The sequence below is a fragment of the Dama dama genome, chromosome 5 (assembly GCF_033118175.1).
Source record: "Dama dama isolate Ldn47 chromosome 5, ASM3311817v1, whole genome shotgun sequence".
Classification (NCBI taxonomy): Eukaryota; Metazoa; Chordata; class Mammalia; order Artiodactyla; family Cervidae; genus Dama; species Dama dama.
The window spans coordinates 18,765,050-18,783,584 of record NC_083685.1 but is presented as its reverse complement, the minus strand read 5'-3'; the positions used below and the strand labels follow the sequence as shown (position 1 = coordinate 18,783,584).

The window sequence follows — 18,535 nt, the reverse complement described above, 5'->3', positions numbered from 1 at the left end:
ATAGGGTCGCAAAGAGGCGGACATGACTGAGCAAGTTAGCATGGCACAGCACAACCAGTCAGAGTCTTTTCTGTAAATTTCTTGTCAGAGCTATCAGAAAAGACTTGCTTGTTCCTCTGGGGTTGCTAAAAGGGGAGGATGTGGGGATGTGAATGTGACATCTAGCTACATAGAGAGCCTATTCAAGAAATAGAGCCAAGATGTGGAGAGAGAAATATAAATGGGGAAAAAAAATTGTGTGGAGAGAGACCCAGCCCCCACAGTTTCACAAAGCGTGAACTTTTCTAACCATCCGTGTCTGAGGACAGCTCCGTCTCTTCCACTGCCCAGTTACGTGAGAATAAATCCCCCTATGTGGCTTGGCGGCTAACATGACTTAGGTTTCTGTCAGGTAGTAGCCAAACAATTCTGCCTAACACAGTCCTATTCAGTATCCTCTTCACGCACTCCCGGAGCCCTGGAATCTGGAGCTGCTCCATCTTGCCTGTAGCCACAGCCCTTGCCTTTGATTCTAAATCTGAACCCAGTTGTGAGGGACTGTGAGATGCTGATCAGCCTCTTGTCTTATTTCCTCTATTGCCTGCCTTGTACCTCCGTGTCTTCTTTCATTATCCTGACTCTTTGCCTTTTCAGCCAGAGTGTAGACAGCCTCTGAACCCAGGACCCCATGACCAGAATCCTCCCCCTGTTGCTATATGTATCCTGAGTATTACCTAAAGCTGTCTGGATTTCCGCATCTGGTCCACATTAGTCCTATTTGATGTCAACTACCTTCCCCCAATCCCTGTGCATCGTGGGTCTACCCATTTCACAGATGGCCTAGCTGCAGTTATATCAACTTGAGGCCTCACAGTACATTGTAAGGCAGCATTTTCCAAGCTGTGTTCTATGGCAGGGGTCCCCAAACCCTGGGCCACTGACCCATACTTGCCGTGGCCTGTTGGGAAACGGGCCGCACAGCAAGAGATGAGCTGTGGGCCATGGAAGGTAGTTTCATCTGCTGTTCTCCATTGCTCACATTACCACCTGAAACACAGCCCCCCACCGCGCACACCCACCCCCTATCTGTGGAAAAATTGTCTTTCACAAAGCGAGTTCCTGTGCCAAAAAAGGTTGGAGACCAGTGTTCTATGGGACTTCATTCAGTGAGATGTAAATAAATATACGGTTAACATAAAGAGGGGAGAAAGCAAAGCCGGAAGTACTTTTTCTTCAGTTTTATATTTTAAAAATATAAACAGTGGAGAAGCATTTTATGTGGGGGTTATCTTGTAAAGTCAGCACTTAAGGTAAAAATTGTGCCTTGTTAAAGTTGTCTATGGTAAATCCTTGAATTGTCCACCGCTACTGCTGCTGCTGCTGAGTCACTTCAGTCGTGTCCAACTCTGTGTGACCCTATGGACTACAGCCCACCAGGCTCCTCTGTCCATGGGATTCTCTAGGCAAGGGTATTGGAGTGGGTTGCCGTGCCCTCCTCCAGGTGATCTTCCCAACCCAGGGGTCAAACCTGGGTCTCCTGCATTTCAGGCAGATTCTTTACTGCTGAGCCACCAGGTAAGACCCTAAATTGTCCACAAAGCATAGCAAACAGATCTTCCACCTCCCCATGAGTTCATCAGAGCCAGTTTTCCCTTCAGCTCTGGAACAAACTGCTGTTTTTCCAGTTTTGCTCTAGGTGAAGGTGAAGGAGTTGGCTTATTTTAGGGGATGTTTTGGGTGGAAAACATTTACAGGTAGGGTGGCAAGATGCTCACTCTTATGAGAAGCATGCGGGAACAGACTGAGGGAACCCCATCACGAGCTTAGTCCCAGGCACCCAGTTGTTGAATCATTGCACTGTTTAAATTGTGCTATCTCCACAGATGTATAGAACAGTCTTTTGGACTCTGTGGGAGAAGGTGAGGGTGGGATAGCACTGAAACATGTATATTATCATGTGTGAAACAGATCGCCAGTCCGGGTTCAGTGCATGAGACAGGGTGCTCAGGGCTGGTGCACTGGGATGACCCAGAGGGATGGGATGGGGAGGGAGGGTCAGGATGGGGAACACATGTACATCTGTGGCTGATTCATGTGAATGTATGGCAAAACCACCACAATATTGTAAAGCAATTAGCCTCCAATTAAAATAAATAAATTTTAAAAAATAAAAAATAAATAAATTGTGCTCTGTCTCCATGCTTCTGTGGATCATGTACAGCTGAACTTGAGGGAATTAAATGCTCTTAAGATAAAATTACACCATATGAAAGAAAAATATTTATTATTGTAAGGTGTTCTCATAATAATCTGTTCTTATATATACAATAATCTGCTTTTAAGACATTGCGTGCTAGACCCGAGAATACCGGGAACCCACATCACAGTGTGGAATTGTGACATGTGATCTATGTATCGACTCATAAGGGAGCATTTGCTAACTATGTTCTTTATTATCTGTTCAGTGATATCTGGTCCAAGTAATATGTTTTATTTTAGAATTTTAACATACATGCTTATTATTTATTGAATAGTAAACATATGACTCAAATAATGATCATCCTAGTAATATTATTAAGAAGAAGAACTAACACTTGGTAAGGCCTGGCCATATGTTGAGTATTTTTCACAGCTGTTTTACATTTTATTAATTATTTTAACTCTCACAACCATTATCCCCATTTTACAGATGAGGAATCAAGGCTCAAAAAAGTGAAGGATTTTTGAATCCACATCTCCAGATCTCAAATCCAAGCTTGGGCATGGTTACTTTAAAAGTCAAAGGAGAGAGTGTTTATGAAAGTACCTATTATATTCAAAAAGATTATTTTTAAAAAAGAGCTATCATTTGTGAAGCTCTTACCCTACACTAGGCATCGATAAGGGCTTGTCAGGCCTTTTCTTGTGTAATTATCGCAACAGTGCTATGAACAGATACAGAACCTGAGGTTCTGAGAGGTTAAGTGACTTAATCAAGGAAACTTAGCCAGGCTTATGAAATAAGTTGCTTTAACCTTTAACTGGTAAACTACACTGTCTCCTAATAGATTCAAGTTATCATCATCACCGCCATCATCACAGAGAGCAGGGGGGCTTTAGCCATTAGGGAATTATGAGTCAAAAATCACAATGAAGACTTCATTGGTGGTGCAGTGGATAAGATTCTGCCTGCCAATGCAGGGGACATGGTTCAATCACTAGTCTGGGAATATTCCACATGCCGCAGAGCAACTAAGCCAATGGGCCACAACTACTGAGCCCACGAGCCACAATTGCTGAAGCCCATGAGCTTGTGCTCTGCAACAGTAGAAGCCATTGCAGTAAGAAAGCCTGCACGCAGCAATGGAGACCCAGCACAACCAAAAATAAAATATTTTTAAAAATCACAATGAGTTAATCACTCACTAGGATGCCTATACTCCAAAAGACAGACAATAGCAAGCAATGATGAGGATGTGGGGAAAAGGGAACATACGTTGGTGGGAAAAGAAATGGTGCAGCCGCTGTGAAAAACAACTGAGTAGTTTCTCAAAAGGTTACAAATAGAGTTTACCGAAGGATCCACCAGTTCCGTTTACAGGTACATACCCAAGAAAACTGAAGACATGTTCACACACAAACATTCATAGCAGCACCATTCATCATAGCCTAAAACTGGAAACAACCCAGATTTCCACCCCACAGTGGTATATCCATATAATGAAGTATTACTCAGCCAAAAAAAGGAATGCAGTAGAGATACATGTTCCAGCATGGATGAACCTTGAAAACACAATGCTAAGTAGAAGCAGCCAGACACAGAGGATCACAGATTGCATGATTCCATTTATATGAAATATCCAGAATAGACAGATCCACAGAGACTGAAAATACAATAGTGGGTGCCTAGAGCTGCAGGGAAATAGGTGGATGAAAGTGATGGTTAAGGGATGTGGGAATGGTTTTTTTGAAGTGATGAAAACATTCTGAAATTGATTATGGTGATGCTTGCACAACTCTGACTATACTAAGAACTACTGAATTGTACACTTTAAATGAGTGACTTGTTTGGTATGTGAATTATACCTCAATAAGATGTTTAAAAAAAAAATCAAAGAAGGTCTTCTTGACACCTGGGAGGGCCTAAAGTGAATTTACAGGTCTGATCCTATTCCTCCCTGAAGTGGTGATGACTCACATAGATGACAGCCTTATACCAGGCGCACCCTGAATCCTTGATTCCTGTGCTGGAATCCAGGGTGTTGCCCTGCATTTTCCCACCTTCCCCAGGCATGCCCTGGCCCAGCTTGCCCCAGCAGGCCTGGGTTAGAACCCAAAGTGTCACACTCCCTTCCATTGGCTTCTTCCTGCAGCCGACTAGCACTGCTTCTTCCTGCCTGCTGCTTCCTCCCTCAACTCCCACTCCTCCCCAGCTGGCTGTCAGCCTCACATCTCAGATTTTAAAACCTCAAGGAATTCAGGATGTGCCCCAGAAGCTGAACCTTGAGGTTTTCTGTGCTGCCAGCCACTGCAGAGACTTAGGGTCATCCCCACATCCCACTTACCCAATGTAAGAAAAGAGCACCACGTGGAAGAACCATTTAATGGTGCCATAAGTCTTGCTTTGGATCCGGATGATTTTGTCTGTCTCATACTGGAAAACATCATTCCAGCTGCAGCAGCCTGTCATGGTGAGAGGCTCGCTGTCCACTCAGGGCTGGACCAGGGCTCAACCCTCCCAGACCGGCCACAGCAGACCCGCCAGGACGAGGAGAGTGAAATGTCTGGATTCTTAGCAGAAGGCTTTAAGTTTGAGTTCCTCCCAATGACGGCAGAGAGGGGGCGGGTCTTGGCAATTGCCCCAGAAGTGTCAGGGAATAAACAAGTGAAGCCAAGTGCTACGGATGCCCACGCCCCAGCCGGCCTCCCCCAGATGCCTGCACAAAGATGGTGTTCAAAGGAAGGGCATTTTAAGAATTCTGCCTTATCCCCTTTTTCCTTTCACTATTTTTTGGCTCATTTCAGCTGGGGTAAAGGGGCAACCCTTTAAATGTCAGGAGACCCACTGTGCTTTAGTAAAGAGCCCAGATCTTTCCATTGCCTCAAGGCCCACCCAGAGACAGATCGGTTCATTTCTAGAACCCTTTATTCAGCCTCAGATGTATGTGAACACTGGATGAATGAAGGTCTCCCCCCTCCTCCCTCCCTCACGTCTTCACAACACTCTGTTCTGTTTTGCTGGGGGCTGGGTTTGGGAGAGGACTTTATTTCTGTGGGGACTATTTCCTGCCAAGCCTCTAGATACACTTTCCACCCTGCTTTAATAAGCCCTGGGAGGTCAACCTATGACCTACCCAGTCAGCCTAAAAGAAACAAACCTGCCATCCAACAAAATTAGATTTATTAGTCCATTTGATGAAGGCATGTACATCATCAATCAAAGGGATGGAGTTCTCATCAGATTCTGGGAAAGGTGGAGTTTAGATCAAATTTAAATGAAAGCAAGTTTCCCAGGTGGCTCAGTAGTAAAGAATCTACCTGCCAATGCAGGAGCCACAGGGTTTGATCCCTGGATTTGGTAAGATTCCCTGGAGAAGGACATGGCAACCCACTCCAGCATTCTTGCCTGGAAAATCCCATGGACAGAGGAGCCTGGCAGGCTACAGCCCGTGGGGTTGCAAAGAGTTAGACATGACTGAGCAACTGAGCATGAGCATGCATAAGTTTTCACAGGCTCAGAGCAAAGCAGGTTTATATGAAACGGCCAACTTCAGATCTGGATTGCAAAATGGACCCAGGGCCCTGTTTCCTTGGAAGCAATAAAGCTAAGACAGTTGTCGACTGTTGTTTCCAGAAACCCTTTATCGGAAGTTCTGCACCTGAGCTGCAAATCGAGACTGCCTTTCTGTGTCAAGATGACTTAGGTTCCCCAGGCAAAAGAGGAACTTTCATTCTTTTTTATTTTTTTTTTTTAATATTTATTTATTTGGCTGTGTTGGGTCTCAGTTGCAGCACACAGGATCTTTGTTGCATCATGGAGGATCTTTCATTGCGATGCATGGACTCTCTAACTGTGGTGCATGGGCTCTAGAGCACTCAGATTCACTCGTTGCAGCACACAGGCTTAGTTGCCCCGAGGCATGTGGGATCTTCGTTCCCCAGCCAAGGATCCAACCCACGTCCCCTGCATTGCAAGGTGGATTCTAAACCTCTGGACCACCAGTAAAAGCCCAGGAACATTTCATTCTTACTGATGTAATTTCAAATAGCAAAGTTTCTGATAGTCTGTGATTTTAGAGGATGACGTTTCTCAGTGAGTAACAAAGCAGCAGCCACTCACTCAAAGATGGGGAGTATTATTACCTTGTGTGTGCTAAGTCACTTCAATAGACTGTAGCCCGCCAGGCTCCTCTGTCCATGGAATTCTCCAGGCAAGAATACTGGAGTGGGTTGCCATTTCCTTCTCCATTATCATCTTGTAGCTATACAGAAATGCTGTTTCTTGTTTCCTTTGCAGTGGAATTTATCCATTTCTGCTCTTCCTGCCTGCTAAGTAGCCAGGCAGATTCTTACTTTTCCAATCTGAGTTGATTTTTACTTTCTCACCTGCTGTGTCAGGGACTCCCTTACCTCCCAGCTCCCAGTTCAGGAGGCAGGAGAACAGGAGGACAGTGAGGTTAGATATGTGTTTTCTTGACTTCTCTCCACCCAACTGCACATGGTAGGACTTCTGGGCACCACTCCCTCCTTCTCCCTTCAGGCTCAGATTTGGTTGCCAGCCCCAGGGGGCTCACCATCTCTTAATGGTTTTTCTGAACTCTGCCCACACCTCTGTAAATGGTCCCATCATTAGTTATCTTGCTGGAGTACACCATTGCTTTCCTGCCAGGACTCTGAATAATGCAGTTATCTTCATCTGCATGAAGAGGAGATCCACAGTAAAGCTTGACAGTTGGAGCACAGGTGCTGAGGGATGAGGGACTAATTGTCTAGCTTCTTTTTAAAATTAATAATTTTTTTTATTTGGCTGTTCTCGGTCTTGGGCTTCCCTGATAACTCAGTTGGTATAGAATCCACCTGAAATGCAGGAGACCCCAGTTCGATCCCTGCGTTGGGAAGATCCCCTAGAGAAGGGAAAGACTACCCACTCCAGTATTCAGGCATGGATAATTCCATGGACTGTATAGTCCATGGGGTCGCAAAGAGTCGGACACGACTGAGCAACTTTCATTTTCACTTTCTTCAGTCTTAGTTATGGCATGTGGGATCTAATTCCCTGACCAGGGATCAAATCCAGGCCCCCTGCATTGGAAGTGTGGAGTTTTAGCCACTGGAACCTTGGACATTGCTGTTTGTGCTATTCTTTCATTCATTTCCAAGAGTACCTGTCGCTAGTGATATAGTAGTGAATAGGCAGATAACCCAAATTTCCATCAACAGATGAAAGATTTTTTTAAAATATGATCTATACAATGGAAGATTATTGAGCCATAAAAAGGAATTGAGCGCTGATACATGCTACAACATGGATGAATCTTATAAATATTATGCTAAGTGAGAGAAGCCAGACACAGGCTACATATTGTATGATTCTAAGACATATTCAGAATAGGCAAATCACTTCAGTATTGCCCTCATCCACCACCCGAAGACATCTATTTTTTTTCTAAAGTTTTTGCTGAACTGTTATGCTGATCCCTTGTGCTCTTCCCTCTCTGCTTCCTCAGACCTCTGTCCACTATTTCCCTACCACCAGCACTTCATGGATACTGTTTTTTATTTTATTTTATTATTTTTTTTATAAAGGCATTTAATTTATTTTTCAAAAAATATTTTTGCTAAAAGGTTTGAGTGATTTTACATAATCACAATCTTTAAATAATTTTTTTCTGACCAAAAAGTACCATTTAAGTGGACAGCTTGTCTAGATCTGCTTTTGTTAACACCCAAATACAATGAGCACATCTGATGGTATTCCCTAGGTCTTCTTAAATTATCTACAGGCCAGGAGGCAGAGCCTAGCACATAACAAAGTATGTGCTTTATAATTGCTGATTAGTTCAGTTTCATAGCAATTAAGCAGAGCAGGTAGTCAGTATATCTAATTCACACTACTAACACACTGGTTCTTGCCTGAAGGGTCTGGTCCATGCAGAGCTCCCAGTTATTTCTTCTAACCCAGGAAGTAGTAAACCACAACTGCAGAGAAAGGGGGCAGCTCTACTTAGGCTAGTGCTGGCGATGTCTCAGGTCTGTTCCTTTGTTGCAACTATGAATTCAAGGTGACCAGTATTAATTATATTCAATGATATGTAGAAAATAAAAAGCAAAGCCAAAAAAAAAAAAAAAAGATTTGGGGACTGCTGGCAGCAAGCAGCTCCTGCTTCTCCCTTTCTTAAGAGAAGACTGGTTCTCTATGATTGAGAGAACTAAAAGTAAAAGTGAAGTCGCTCAGTCACGTCTGACTCTTTTCTACCCCATGGGCAGTAGCCTACCAGGCTTCTCTGTCCATGGGATTTTCCAGGCAAGAGTACTGGAGTAGGCTGCCATTTCCTTCTCCATGGATACTGTTTTTTATAAACTTATCAATTCTCAGTTGCTAGATTTGGTGTATATATTGTATTTCTTATTTTCCTTGACCTCTTGGACACATTCAATACTGTTGACCACTCTACTGCTTGGAGCAAATTCTTCCCTTGATTTCCACAACTCCCCTGGATCCCATCTTCTCCTAGATTCTCTTTTTTGCCTCTCTGTTTGCCTTATCTTCCTATGGTTCTCACTGTTGGTTCCCGTGAATTATGTGTCAGCATTTTAATATTTCTATCAGTCAAGAAAGGACGGGTTATGCTGCAATAGCAAGCAACCTCCCTAATCTCATTGTTTAAAACAATACCAGTTTTTTTTTTTTCAATGACAGTTTATTTTTCATCCATTCAGTGACCATGGGCGGGGGGGTCACCCAGAAGGTTTTGCTCATTGTAGTCACCCAGAGACTAAGACTAATTGAACAACCAGTACCTCAAACCCTTGAATGAGCATTTAAATGCTCGCTTGACCCCATCCAATCACTGGGGAACCAGAAAATTCAGTCTCACTCTATATTCCTCATGTGCCCAGAAACAGAAGCAGAAATATTTAGTGAACAGTATGGATAGCTTTTGCATCTTCTCTCTGGAAATTTTAATTCACACATACTGTTTTAAGAATCATCAAAAGCTAAAAAAAGGGGCAGGGGGAGGGTCAGAGGAGCAAATGTGTATATTATTTGTTTAACTCTGAGATATATAGCTAGAAACAGGTCCTACTGCCTAACTGGAGGAGAGGCAGTGCAAATTAAAAATGTAGGTTCCCTTATTCAAAAATGAGGAATTTCAAGATGGCATCTGCAGGGCATCAATCCAAGCCCAGATCTGTTCTAAGTCTAGGTTCCTATGTGACTGTACAGGTCTCATGTCCATGCAGTTGGCCGTGTCTGAAACGATATATAAGACGGTCTCCAGGGAGAGAATTGGGTATTAGTCCTTGTCGAGAGACTTATTTATTACCTTTCTGTGAAGTTTTCTCCACCCTATATATGCGTTACCTTACCAAATACGAAACCCTGAGAGATTTTAAAAAGCTGTATCTCCAGACCAAACCTGCCCTTGGAATTCCACATCTGTAGTCTATGAAACTCCAGATCCAAATATCCCACAGATCCTTCAAATCACAACTTCAAAATGGGATACTTTCCCATGAAATAATAGAGCAAATAAGGATTAATGAGAGTGGAGACAGTAGAGACGGCTACAGTGGTCTGTTGCCTTGTGAAGTAGGAGCTTAGGTCTTGAATGAAACAGAGGCTGGAGGGCTTGTGTGGATTTCTTAGTCAAGGGTGTTTGTGTGTGTTTCTGGTTACAGAATCAGAAAGTCAAATGACTTCCTTCAGAAAAAAAGGAAGGTTTTGCTGTTGCTGTTGTTGTTTCTAGGAAACACTGTTATCTCACAGAACTGAAATGCATAAAATGTGGCCCCAAATGGTGAGAACCCATCAGGAGAATAGGAAACAAAAAATGTCCTCTTCTGAGGTTGCTCTTCCAATTTGTCTAAAGCTGTGATGTTCCCACCTCTGCATTTCTCTCTTTCCACCCATTGTGTCTCTCTCTAAACGCTGGCCATGTCTGCTTCTCAGAGGCTATCATCGTTAGAGGTCCACCATTCAAGTGATGGCTTCCCTGATAGCTCAGTTGGTAAGGAATCCACCTGCAATGCAGGAGACCCCAGTTCGATTCCTGGGTCAGAAAGATCCGCTGGAGAAGGGATAGGCTACCCACTCAAGTACTCTTGGGTTTCCCTTGTGGCTCAGCTGGTAAAGAAACCGCCTGCAATGGGGGAGACCTGGGTTTGATCCCTGGGTTGGGAAGATCCCCTGGAGAAGGGAAACACTATCCACTCCAGTATTCTAGCCTGGAGATTTCCATGAACTGTATAGTCCGTGGTGTTGCAAAGAGTCAGACACTACTGAGCGACTTTCACTTTCACATTCAAGTGAAAGCCCAGATCAGTGCCCAACTCCAGAATTCCAGGGGAGTGAATCTTAGGGTATTGTCTACCTTCCCTTCGTTCTTTGTGCCACTTCCTCACTCCCCCTCCTGGGCTCACATCCCAAATAAGCTACTTTCACCCAGACCCTGTCTCAGGGTCTACTTTGGGAAAACCAGTATATTTCAGCCTTCTCTACTGTTGTTAAGGAGTCAGAAATTTATTCTGAGGGCAATAGGTCAATTTCTAAGCAGCGCTGTGACGTGATCTTGTTTTCACTTTAGTAAAATCTCTCTGGCTGCACTGTGGAAAGTGGATAGAAGGGGCAAGAGTGGAGGCAGGCATTTGGCCCAGAGAGGGGGCATCGTGACAAAGACGGGGGCTGAGGACAGATCCCCAAAGAATCCAATGCCGTGGAGACTCAGCAGAGGCATCAGGGAAGGAGAGGAAGACAAGGGTGTGTGTGCACTCTGAAGGCAAGGAGAGAGCAGTTCACAAAGAAGCCAGTGGCCACAGGAGATATTAAGAGCGATTATAATGCTGCAGGATTAAAGGGCACTAGTTAGGAGGCTTGACAGGTAAATTAATGGAACAGAATAGAGTCAAGTATTAAACACAGGATAGGCAGGAACTTAGTGTATGATAAAAGCATTTACAATCACAGGAGAAAGAAATTATTCAAAAATGTGATCTCGGAGCATTTGGCCAGCCATTTAGAGGAGGTCGGTGGTGGGAGAGGGATGTGGTATTTTAACCTTTCATATTAAAAAAGATGTGCAGCTGTTTTAAATGTGATAGAATCATTAAAACTGAACAGAGTCGGCTACACAAAAGAGATCATCAAGCCATCATTCTGTTCATGTTGCACATATTTTGTGTTATGGTAGAAATGCAAAGATAATTGGCTGCTGTTTTGTTGTTTGAAATAACTCATATGATAACTACACCACACCGGTAGCCGGCTGGCGCTTGGTTCTTTCTCCCACTCAAACTTCGCCTTAGTGTCAAGTCTAGCATGGATTTGCAGTGATAATAGATGATAAGATGATGATGCAAGCCTCTTACTCTCCTTCAGGAATGCAATGTTTTAGCCAAGATTCACTGTGGTTTCTTTCCTGGTAACTGGAGCTACTAAAAGCAGCACATCAAAATGATGTTTATTTCACCTTTATTTCTCCATGGCAGTTTCCTGTGAACATGCCTCTCTAACCCCCACTTCGTTCCTTCTTACCACCCAATTCATAATTCTCATAAGTTGGTCAAGAGTCTACTGCTCAGGGATGTCACAGAGTTAGGAGAAATCCTAGTGCCCTCTTATTCAAAAATGTTTTTCTTTGAGTTATACTAAGTTGGCGTTGTCTTAATACGGTGGCCAGGAGCCATGCATGGCTGTTTAAATTTAAATTAATTAAAATCAAATGAAATTTAAAGTTCAGTTCCTCAATCTCACTTGCCATAATTCAAGTGCTCAACAGTCACATGTGACCAATGGCTGCCATATTGAAAATGTAGAACATTTCCACTACCGTAAGATTTTATCGGACCACACTGCTGACTAATCTGTGAGATAGAGGAGAAGTTGATGTACAGTTGCAGGTAAATGAGGAAGGTCAGGGCAGTCCCAGTCAGATGGCATCTATTTTTTTGTGTGAAATAGGAGGCAGAGAGAACAGGATGCGAGAGAATGGGAGGCAGAGCAGTAGGAGGTTCTGTGAGTTAGAAGAAGATTCAAAACAGTTGCTATGGTAACCAGGAGAAGAGAGCCAACGAGGAAAACAGGAATTCCAGGGTAGTACTGAGAATCAAAGGCTATGAATGTCTTATTGCAACAGTCTACATTGGCTAAAATTATGATAAAGGCCTGGGGGCCTTCCCACCTACAGGATTCACCTCCCACCTCCACACCCAGAGACCAACCAGTGCTTGCCGAGTGGCTCAGATAGTTTTAGAGTTTGTCATCATTGATATCTACTGCCTTTATTCTGGTCTTCAACATTTGTTCCAAAAATGTTGTGAGCAAAGCTACATCTCTGCCTCTCCTTCCACCAAAGTCACCCTTCTGCTGGGGCTTGTATCCCTTGCTAGCCCCACAGTGCAGGGCAAGAAGCTTCTTCTTTTCCCCCAAACTCAACCGGAGCCCTAAGAATGACTTGGTTCACTCAGTTTATTCTGGGCGTAATTCCTGTATCCTTCTCATGGGTGCTGGATTTCTTTTATCCCGAAATCTTCTCTCCAAGCCAAATATATCCAAGCCAAATACACATGCTTTTCTTGGGAGCTTTTAAAATTCATTTCCTAATCAAGAACTGGTCACTTCAGGGACTTTCCTGGTGGTCCAGTAGATGTTCCCAATGCGAGAGACCCAGGTTTGATCCCTGGTCAGGGCACTAGATCCCACATGCTGCAACTAAGACCTGATGCAGCTAAGTAAATATATATATATATATAAAATTTAAGAGCTGGCCAATTCAGGTGATAACTGAGGTGTTCTGTAAACCTAAACACAGAGGATAGGGAAAGGGTGGGGAAAACTGGCATTCTTCTAATGGTGGATGGGAGAGAGGTGTGTGGGGTTTCTTCAAGACCATGGGCCCATTGTTTTCTCCATCAGTCTTAGCAGGACAGGTATGAACACAGTACAGAAGGATATGTACATTGATCCAGGGCTAATCTTTTGCTGGAAGTTAAAAATTATGTCATTTAGGGTGATTTTTATGTGAAAGAAATAGAATGTTTGACTCAAACTGGCTTCATATGAAATAAATTATTATCTCATGTAATAGGGTATTGAGAGGGAAGACAAATTTTAGAGTGGGTTGATTTTGTGGCTTGGCAACATCATCAAGGTTCTTTCTACATCTCTGCCCTATGACCTTTGTTGCTGGGTTCATCCTCAGAAAGAAGGGGTTTCCCTGGTGGGTCAGACGATAATGAGTCTGCCTGAAATGCAGGAGACCCTGGTTCGATCCCTGGGTTGGGAATATCCAATGTCATCCCCTAGAGAAGGAGATGGAAACCCACTCCAATATTCTTGCCTGGAGAATTCCAAGGACAGAAGAGCCTGGCTGGCTGTAGTCCATGGGGTCACAAAGAGTTGGACACGACTAAGCAACTAACACTTTCACTTTTCAGAAAGAAAGATCGATTCTTTGTCTCTGTCACGGAAAAATCTTTTCCAGAGCCCTTATCCCCACCTTACTCTACCTTCTAGTAATAGAAGTTAGCCACATGCCTGTTCCTTTACTGACGAGTGAGAGGAAATGACCATGAGCAGCTCGGACCAATCACCTGGGTTTAAGTAGATGTATATATATAATCTTTGTGTGTAACCTGAATTACTTTGCTGTACACCAGAAAATAACACATGTTATAAATCAACTATACTTCAGTTTTTTTAAAAAGAGTTTCATTCCTTTTAAAATGTGAATAACTCTGCCTCTCTCTTTGTTTATATTTTATTTATCCAGTCACCCACCAGTGGACATTCAGGTTGTTTCCACCTGTTTACCTCTTGTGAAAAGTCTTGCTCTGAACATGGTTGTACAAATTTCTGGTCATGCCTCTGTTTTCAGTTCTTCGGGGTATATGGCCAGAAGTGAAATTGCTAGATCATGATAACTGCTTGTTTAATTTTTTTAGAAACCAAGTTTTTTTTTTTTTTTCCAACTTAACAGCATATCCATATGAAAGCTTCTCCTTTTTAAACCCAAAGCTGAATATTTCACTCTCAGGAGGGGAGATACTTCCCTCGTATCAGTGAGTTACCTTCTCTGTCATTAAAGCAGAGATTAAAAACCAGTAATTCCAACAGGGCATTGTGTTACAGAGAATAGAGGGAAACATTGAATAAGGTTATACTGCATAGATGGAAATTTAGGACATGAAATGAAAAGTAGAAGTAGAGAGACAGAAGGAAAGCAGAGAGAAGATGAGTGTGGGACTGTGGCATGAAGACCCACCAGCTCTAAGGGTCCCTGGAGTGACCCTGAACAGAGAATTCTTCATTAATTTTGGAGTCCAAGAAGGCTGACCCATTTACAACTGCTTGTTTTTTTTCTTTTTCTATGAAATCCCATGTTACATATTTTTCTCTGATCACATGCATAATAATTGTGACTAAAAGAAAAACCTCTGTCTATCTCTATACTCACAACACTCCTGACACCAAATGTGTGGGTTTCCACACCAATCAATTTTCCAAGTCTCTCTTGTCTCTCCCCAGCTAGATGTCCTACAATTCAATTATGACATTAACTACTTACAGTTAGCACAGGCCCCACAGGTTAAGGAATCAGTCCCACAAAGCTGTTCCTAGCTTCAGACACCAGTCACAAGTAGTGAGTCCCAGGTTTTAACTTGACTACAGACTGGGGTTCCTGTGACCCCTTCCCCGGGTTCAGTAATTTACTGTAATGGCTCACAGAACTCAGGGAAACATGTTTACTGGTTGACCTTAAGGGCTAAGAGACAAGAACAGTCAGGTGACGAGGTCCATAGGGCAAAGTCTGGCAGGGGCCCAAGTGCAGGAGCTTCTGTCCCCGTGGAGTTGGGGTGTGCCACCCTCTTAGCACGTGGATGTGTCCGCCAACCCAGAAGTTCTCCAAGCTCCATAGCTTAGGTTTTTATGGAGACTTCATCACATAGGCATGATGGGTTATTAACTCAATATCCAGCCCCTCTTCCTTCCCTGGAAGATGGGTGGTGAGACTAAAAGTTTCAAGCCTCTAATCATGGCTTGGTTTTTCTGGTGACCATCCCCTATCCTGAACCTATCCAGTAGCCCACCAAGAGTGGCCTCATTAGGACAAAAGTTGTTCCTATCACCCAGGGAATTCCAAGAAATTTAGGAGCTCTGTGTCAGGAACCAGGAGCTGAGACCTAACATATATTTCTTATTATATCACAGTGACCCAGTGTGACTGAGTATTTATTCCTCACAATCAAACAAGCTTACTAAAATAGTCTCATTATCTTGGCCCCTGTCAAATTGACAGCATCTTCATGTCAAAGATGTTGACCTGCTTCCGCCCTTTCTGTGGAGTCACTGACGTGGCTTTCATCAGGGTAGTCTCAGTCCAACTCAAGAGCTCCAAGCCACATGAAGAAGCCAATGGAATGGATAGAAACTGGGATCAGGTCACCAGGCTGGTGCCGGACACATGGAGATGGTGACATGTTACAGAGCAGGTACAACAAACAGGAAGTGAGGACCCTAGCTGAGAGTGGGCCAAGAGGCTGAGCTCCAGGAGGTTCCATGAAGAAGAGCTGGGGAGATCACCCCAATTCTCTTCTGCTAAAAGAGGGAGAGGGTGTTGGGGGAATCCGTGATTTGAAGATCTGTGAACCTCTCCCTGCCCATTTCGTTGCTCTTATCAAAACGCTCACTGTCCACTTTATCCAGTCAAACTTAATTCCACTTGTCTGTCTCTTTTTCATTCCCACCCCCATTTCTCTTATGCCTAAACAGCCTCCTACTTAGCATCTGCCTATCCAGGAGATTGCCTTCCTTTCAATTGCACCTACCACTTAGTTTCTCCAAATAAGTGAAAGTTGAATAATTATACTTCTTCTCCCAAAGCATACCTCTTCATCCCAAATGTCTCTGGGTTGCCATACATGATAAAAGGTCTCTGACTGACTGCTTTTCCTTAAAGGAATTAACTTGAGATTACTCATTAAAAGCACCATGCCTGGTACATAGTAGTGTTTGGTGAATTGCAGCTGTTAATTAATAGTGATATGTTATTAATTATAGTAACAATAATAATAAGAGGATATAAGATCCTAGAAGACAAAGACAGTGGTTGCTCTTGGCCCAGGTTCAATAAGCCAATATGTAAAGATTTAATTTTAGCAGAGGTTATATATTTTTCTGCCATGCCTAACTTCTTCTAGCTCAACCTGAAACCAGCAGCCCCTGCCCTTTATATCCCTAACCAGGGCTGATTGGACGAGGATGGGCAGCTGCCAAGCAGAGCCAGACCATTGGCTGGCCAGTGACCAATTGGGATCTCTCTATCAAGAGTATAAATTAGACTTCCCTGATGGTCCAGTGGTTAAGAATTCACCTGTCAATGCAGGGGGCATGAGTTCAATCCCTGGGCCAGGATCCCACATGCTGGGGAGCAGCTAAGCCCATGCCCCACAACAACTGAGCCCATGCTCTAGAGCCCGTGCTCCACAACAAGAGAAGCCACCACAATGAGAAGCTTGTCTACCACAGTGAAGAGTAGCCACTGTTCGCTGCAGCTAGAGAGAGCCTGTGCACAGCAACAAAGACCCAGCACAGCTGAAAACAAAGACACATTTTAAAAATGTTTTTAAATTTTTAAAAATGAGTATAAATCAAGAGGCAGTGACATTAAGGGATCAAGTGAAAAGAAGAGCAATAGAGTAAAAGTCCTCCAACTCTAACTGATGTGGTCCCTGAAATCACTCTGGTTCTTGCCCTTCCTAAGGCTATAGCTTTTCTAGGACATACCATTAGAACTCTGTCTTTAATATGCAAATCATTTTCTGGAGCTAACTTGCATAGGTGGTTCTGGGTGCACCTCACAACTCTGCTACTTCTATGTGATTGGAAGAAAGTTATTTAACCTCCTTGAGCCTTATTTTCCCCATCTATAAAAGGCTAATACCTACCTTATGGCGCCCTGGTGATTAAATGAGGCATTGCACTCTCAAACTAGCATTTAGCTAGGACGGACATCCTTGTTTGCTTGTTTTTTTCCCCTTCTCTGCTTTGCTTGTTTTTTTCCCCTTCTCTGCCTAAAGGCCATTGAAAATGTCCTGATACAGGCACTGTAGGATCAGATCTCAACTGCATGCATTAAAAACACCAAATAACAGTGGCCTAAATAAGGTAAAAATGGATTTCTTTCTCACTTACAGTCTGGATGACAATGGTCCAGGGCTGGTATGGCAACTCTGAGCAATGAGTTCATCAGGGACCCATCTCTAGGGTGTTACCCTCACCAGCATTGTTCAAAATGACTCCCCATCAGAGTCAGATTCCAAATAGAAGGATGGAAAAAGGAGGAAAGGAGAAAGAAAGGACATGGCATGTTCTTCCCCTCAAGAGCATGGCCTGTCACTGCCATTAGTTAGAACTTAGTCATGTGGCCGCACCTCCTTGCGATAGAAGATAGGAAATGTAGTCTTTATTCTCTTTGACCATGTTCCTTGCTTAAAATCTGATGGGGGGTTTTCTTACTTTTATTGAGAAAGGAGAATGGATATTAAAGGAAAACCAAGAGTTCCTGCCACTGGTACCAATGAAATGGTCCTTTGACCTGGAGCTGAGTAGCCTGAATGAGTAGCCTCTTCCATGCATGGGCTTCTCTAGTAGTTCAGTTGGTAAAGAATCTGCCTGCAATGCAGGAGACCTGGGTTTGATCCCTGGGTTGGGAAGATCCCCTGGAGAAGGAAATGGCAACCCACTCCAGTACTCTTGCCTGGAGAATTCCATGGACAGAGGAGCCTGGCAGGTCACAGTCCATGGGATCGCGAAGAGTCAGACACAACTGTGCGACTATGTTCATGTTCATGTCCATGCATGGAAGGAAATCTTTGTGTTCACAGGGAACCCGGTCAGCTATAAGGCATGTCATATGGCCCAGCCAGAGAAGAGCTCTATGGAGAATTTATTTGCCCAGGTAAAATGACCTGATCGTGTTTTTGCAGAGCGAATTGTTGTTGTTCAGTTGCTCAGTTGTGTCCAACTCTTTGCCACCCCGTGCACTACAGCACACCAGGCTTCCCTGTCCTTCACTGTCTCCTGGAGTTTGCTCAGACTCATGTCCATTGAGTTGATGATACCGTCCAACCATCTCATCCTCTGTTGCCCCCTTCTCCTCCTGCCCTCAATCTTTCCCAGCATCAGAGTCTTTACCAATGAGTCAACTCTTCACATCAGGTGGCCAAACTGTTGAAGCTGCAACTTCAGCATCAGTCCTTCCAATGAATATTCAGGTCGATTTCCTTTAAGATTGACTGGTTTGATCTCCTTGCTGGCCAAGGAACTCTCTAGAGTCTTCTTCAGCACCACAGTTTG

The 18,535-nt window shown here is 43.6% G+C and overlaps 1 protein-coding gene across 7 annotated transcripts in view; it reads right to left on the bottom strand.

Moving 5' to 3' along the window:
* P2RX7 (purinergic receptor P2X 7) overlaps positions 1 to 14,931 on the bottom strand; it is an 81,430-nt gene extending 66,499 nt beyond the window's left edge. For 5 of the 7 annotated variants that reach the window (XM_061141948.1, XM_061141949.1, XM_061141951.1 and 2 more), the window contains exon 1: positions 14,745 to 14,931. Coding sequence is in view for 2 of the 7 variants with exons in the window: in XM_061141945.1 (XP_060997928.1) it covers positions 4,524 to 4,648 (125 nt within the window). In the remaining 5 variants the exon portion in view is untranslated. Of the gene's footprint in view, positions 1 to 4,523; positions 4,740 to 14,744 lie in introns of those variants that run through there. The other 2 variants (XM_061141945.1, XM_061141946.1) reach the window with 1 other exon arrangement.
* Between the last annotated feature and the right edge of the window lie 3,604 nt (positions 14,932 to 18,535).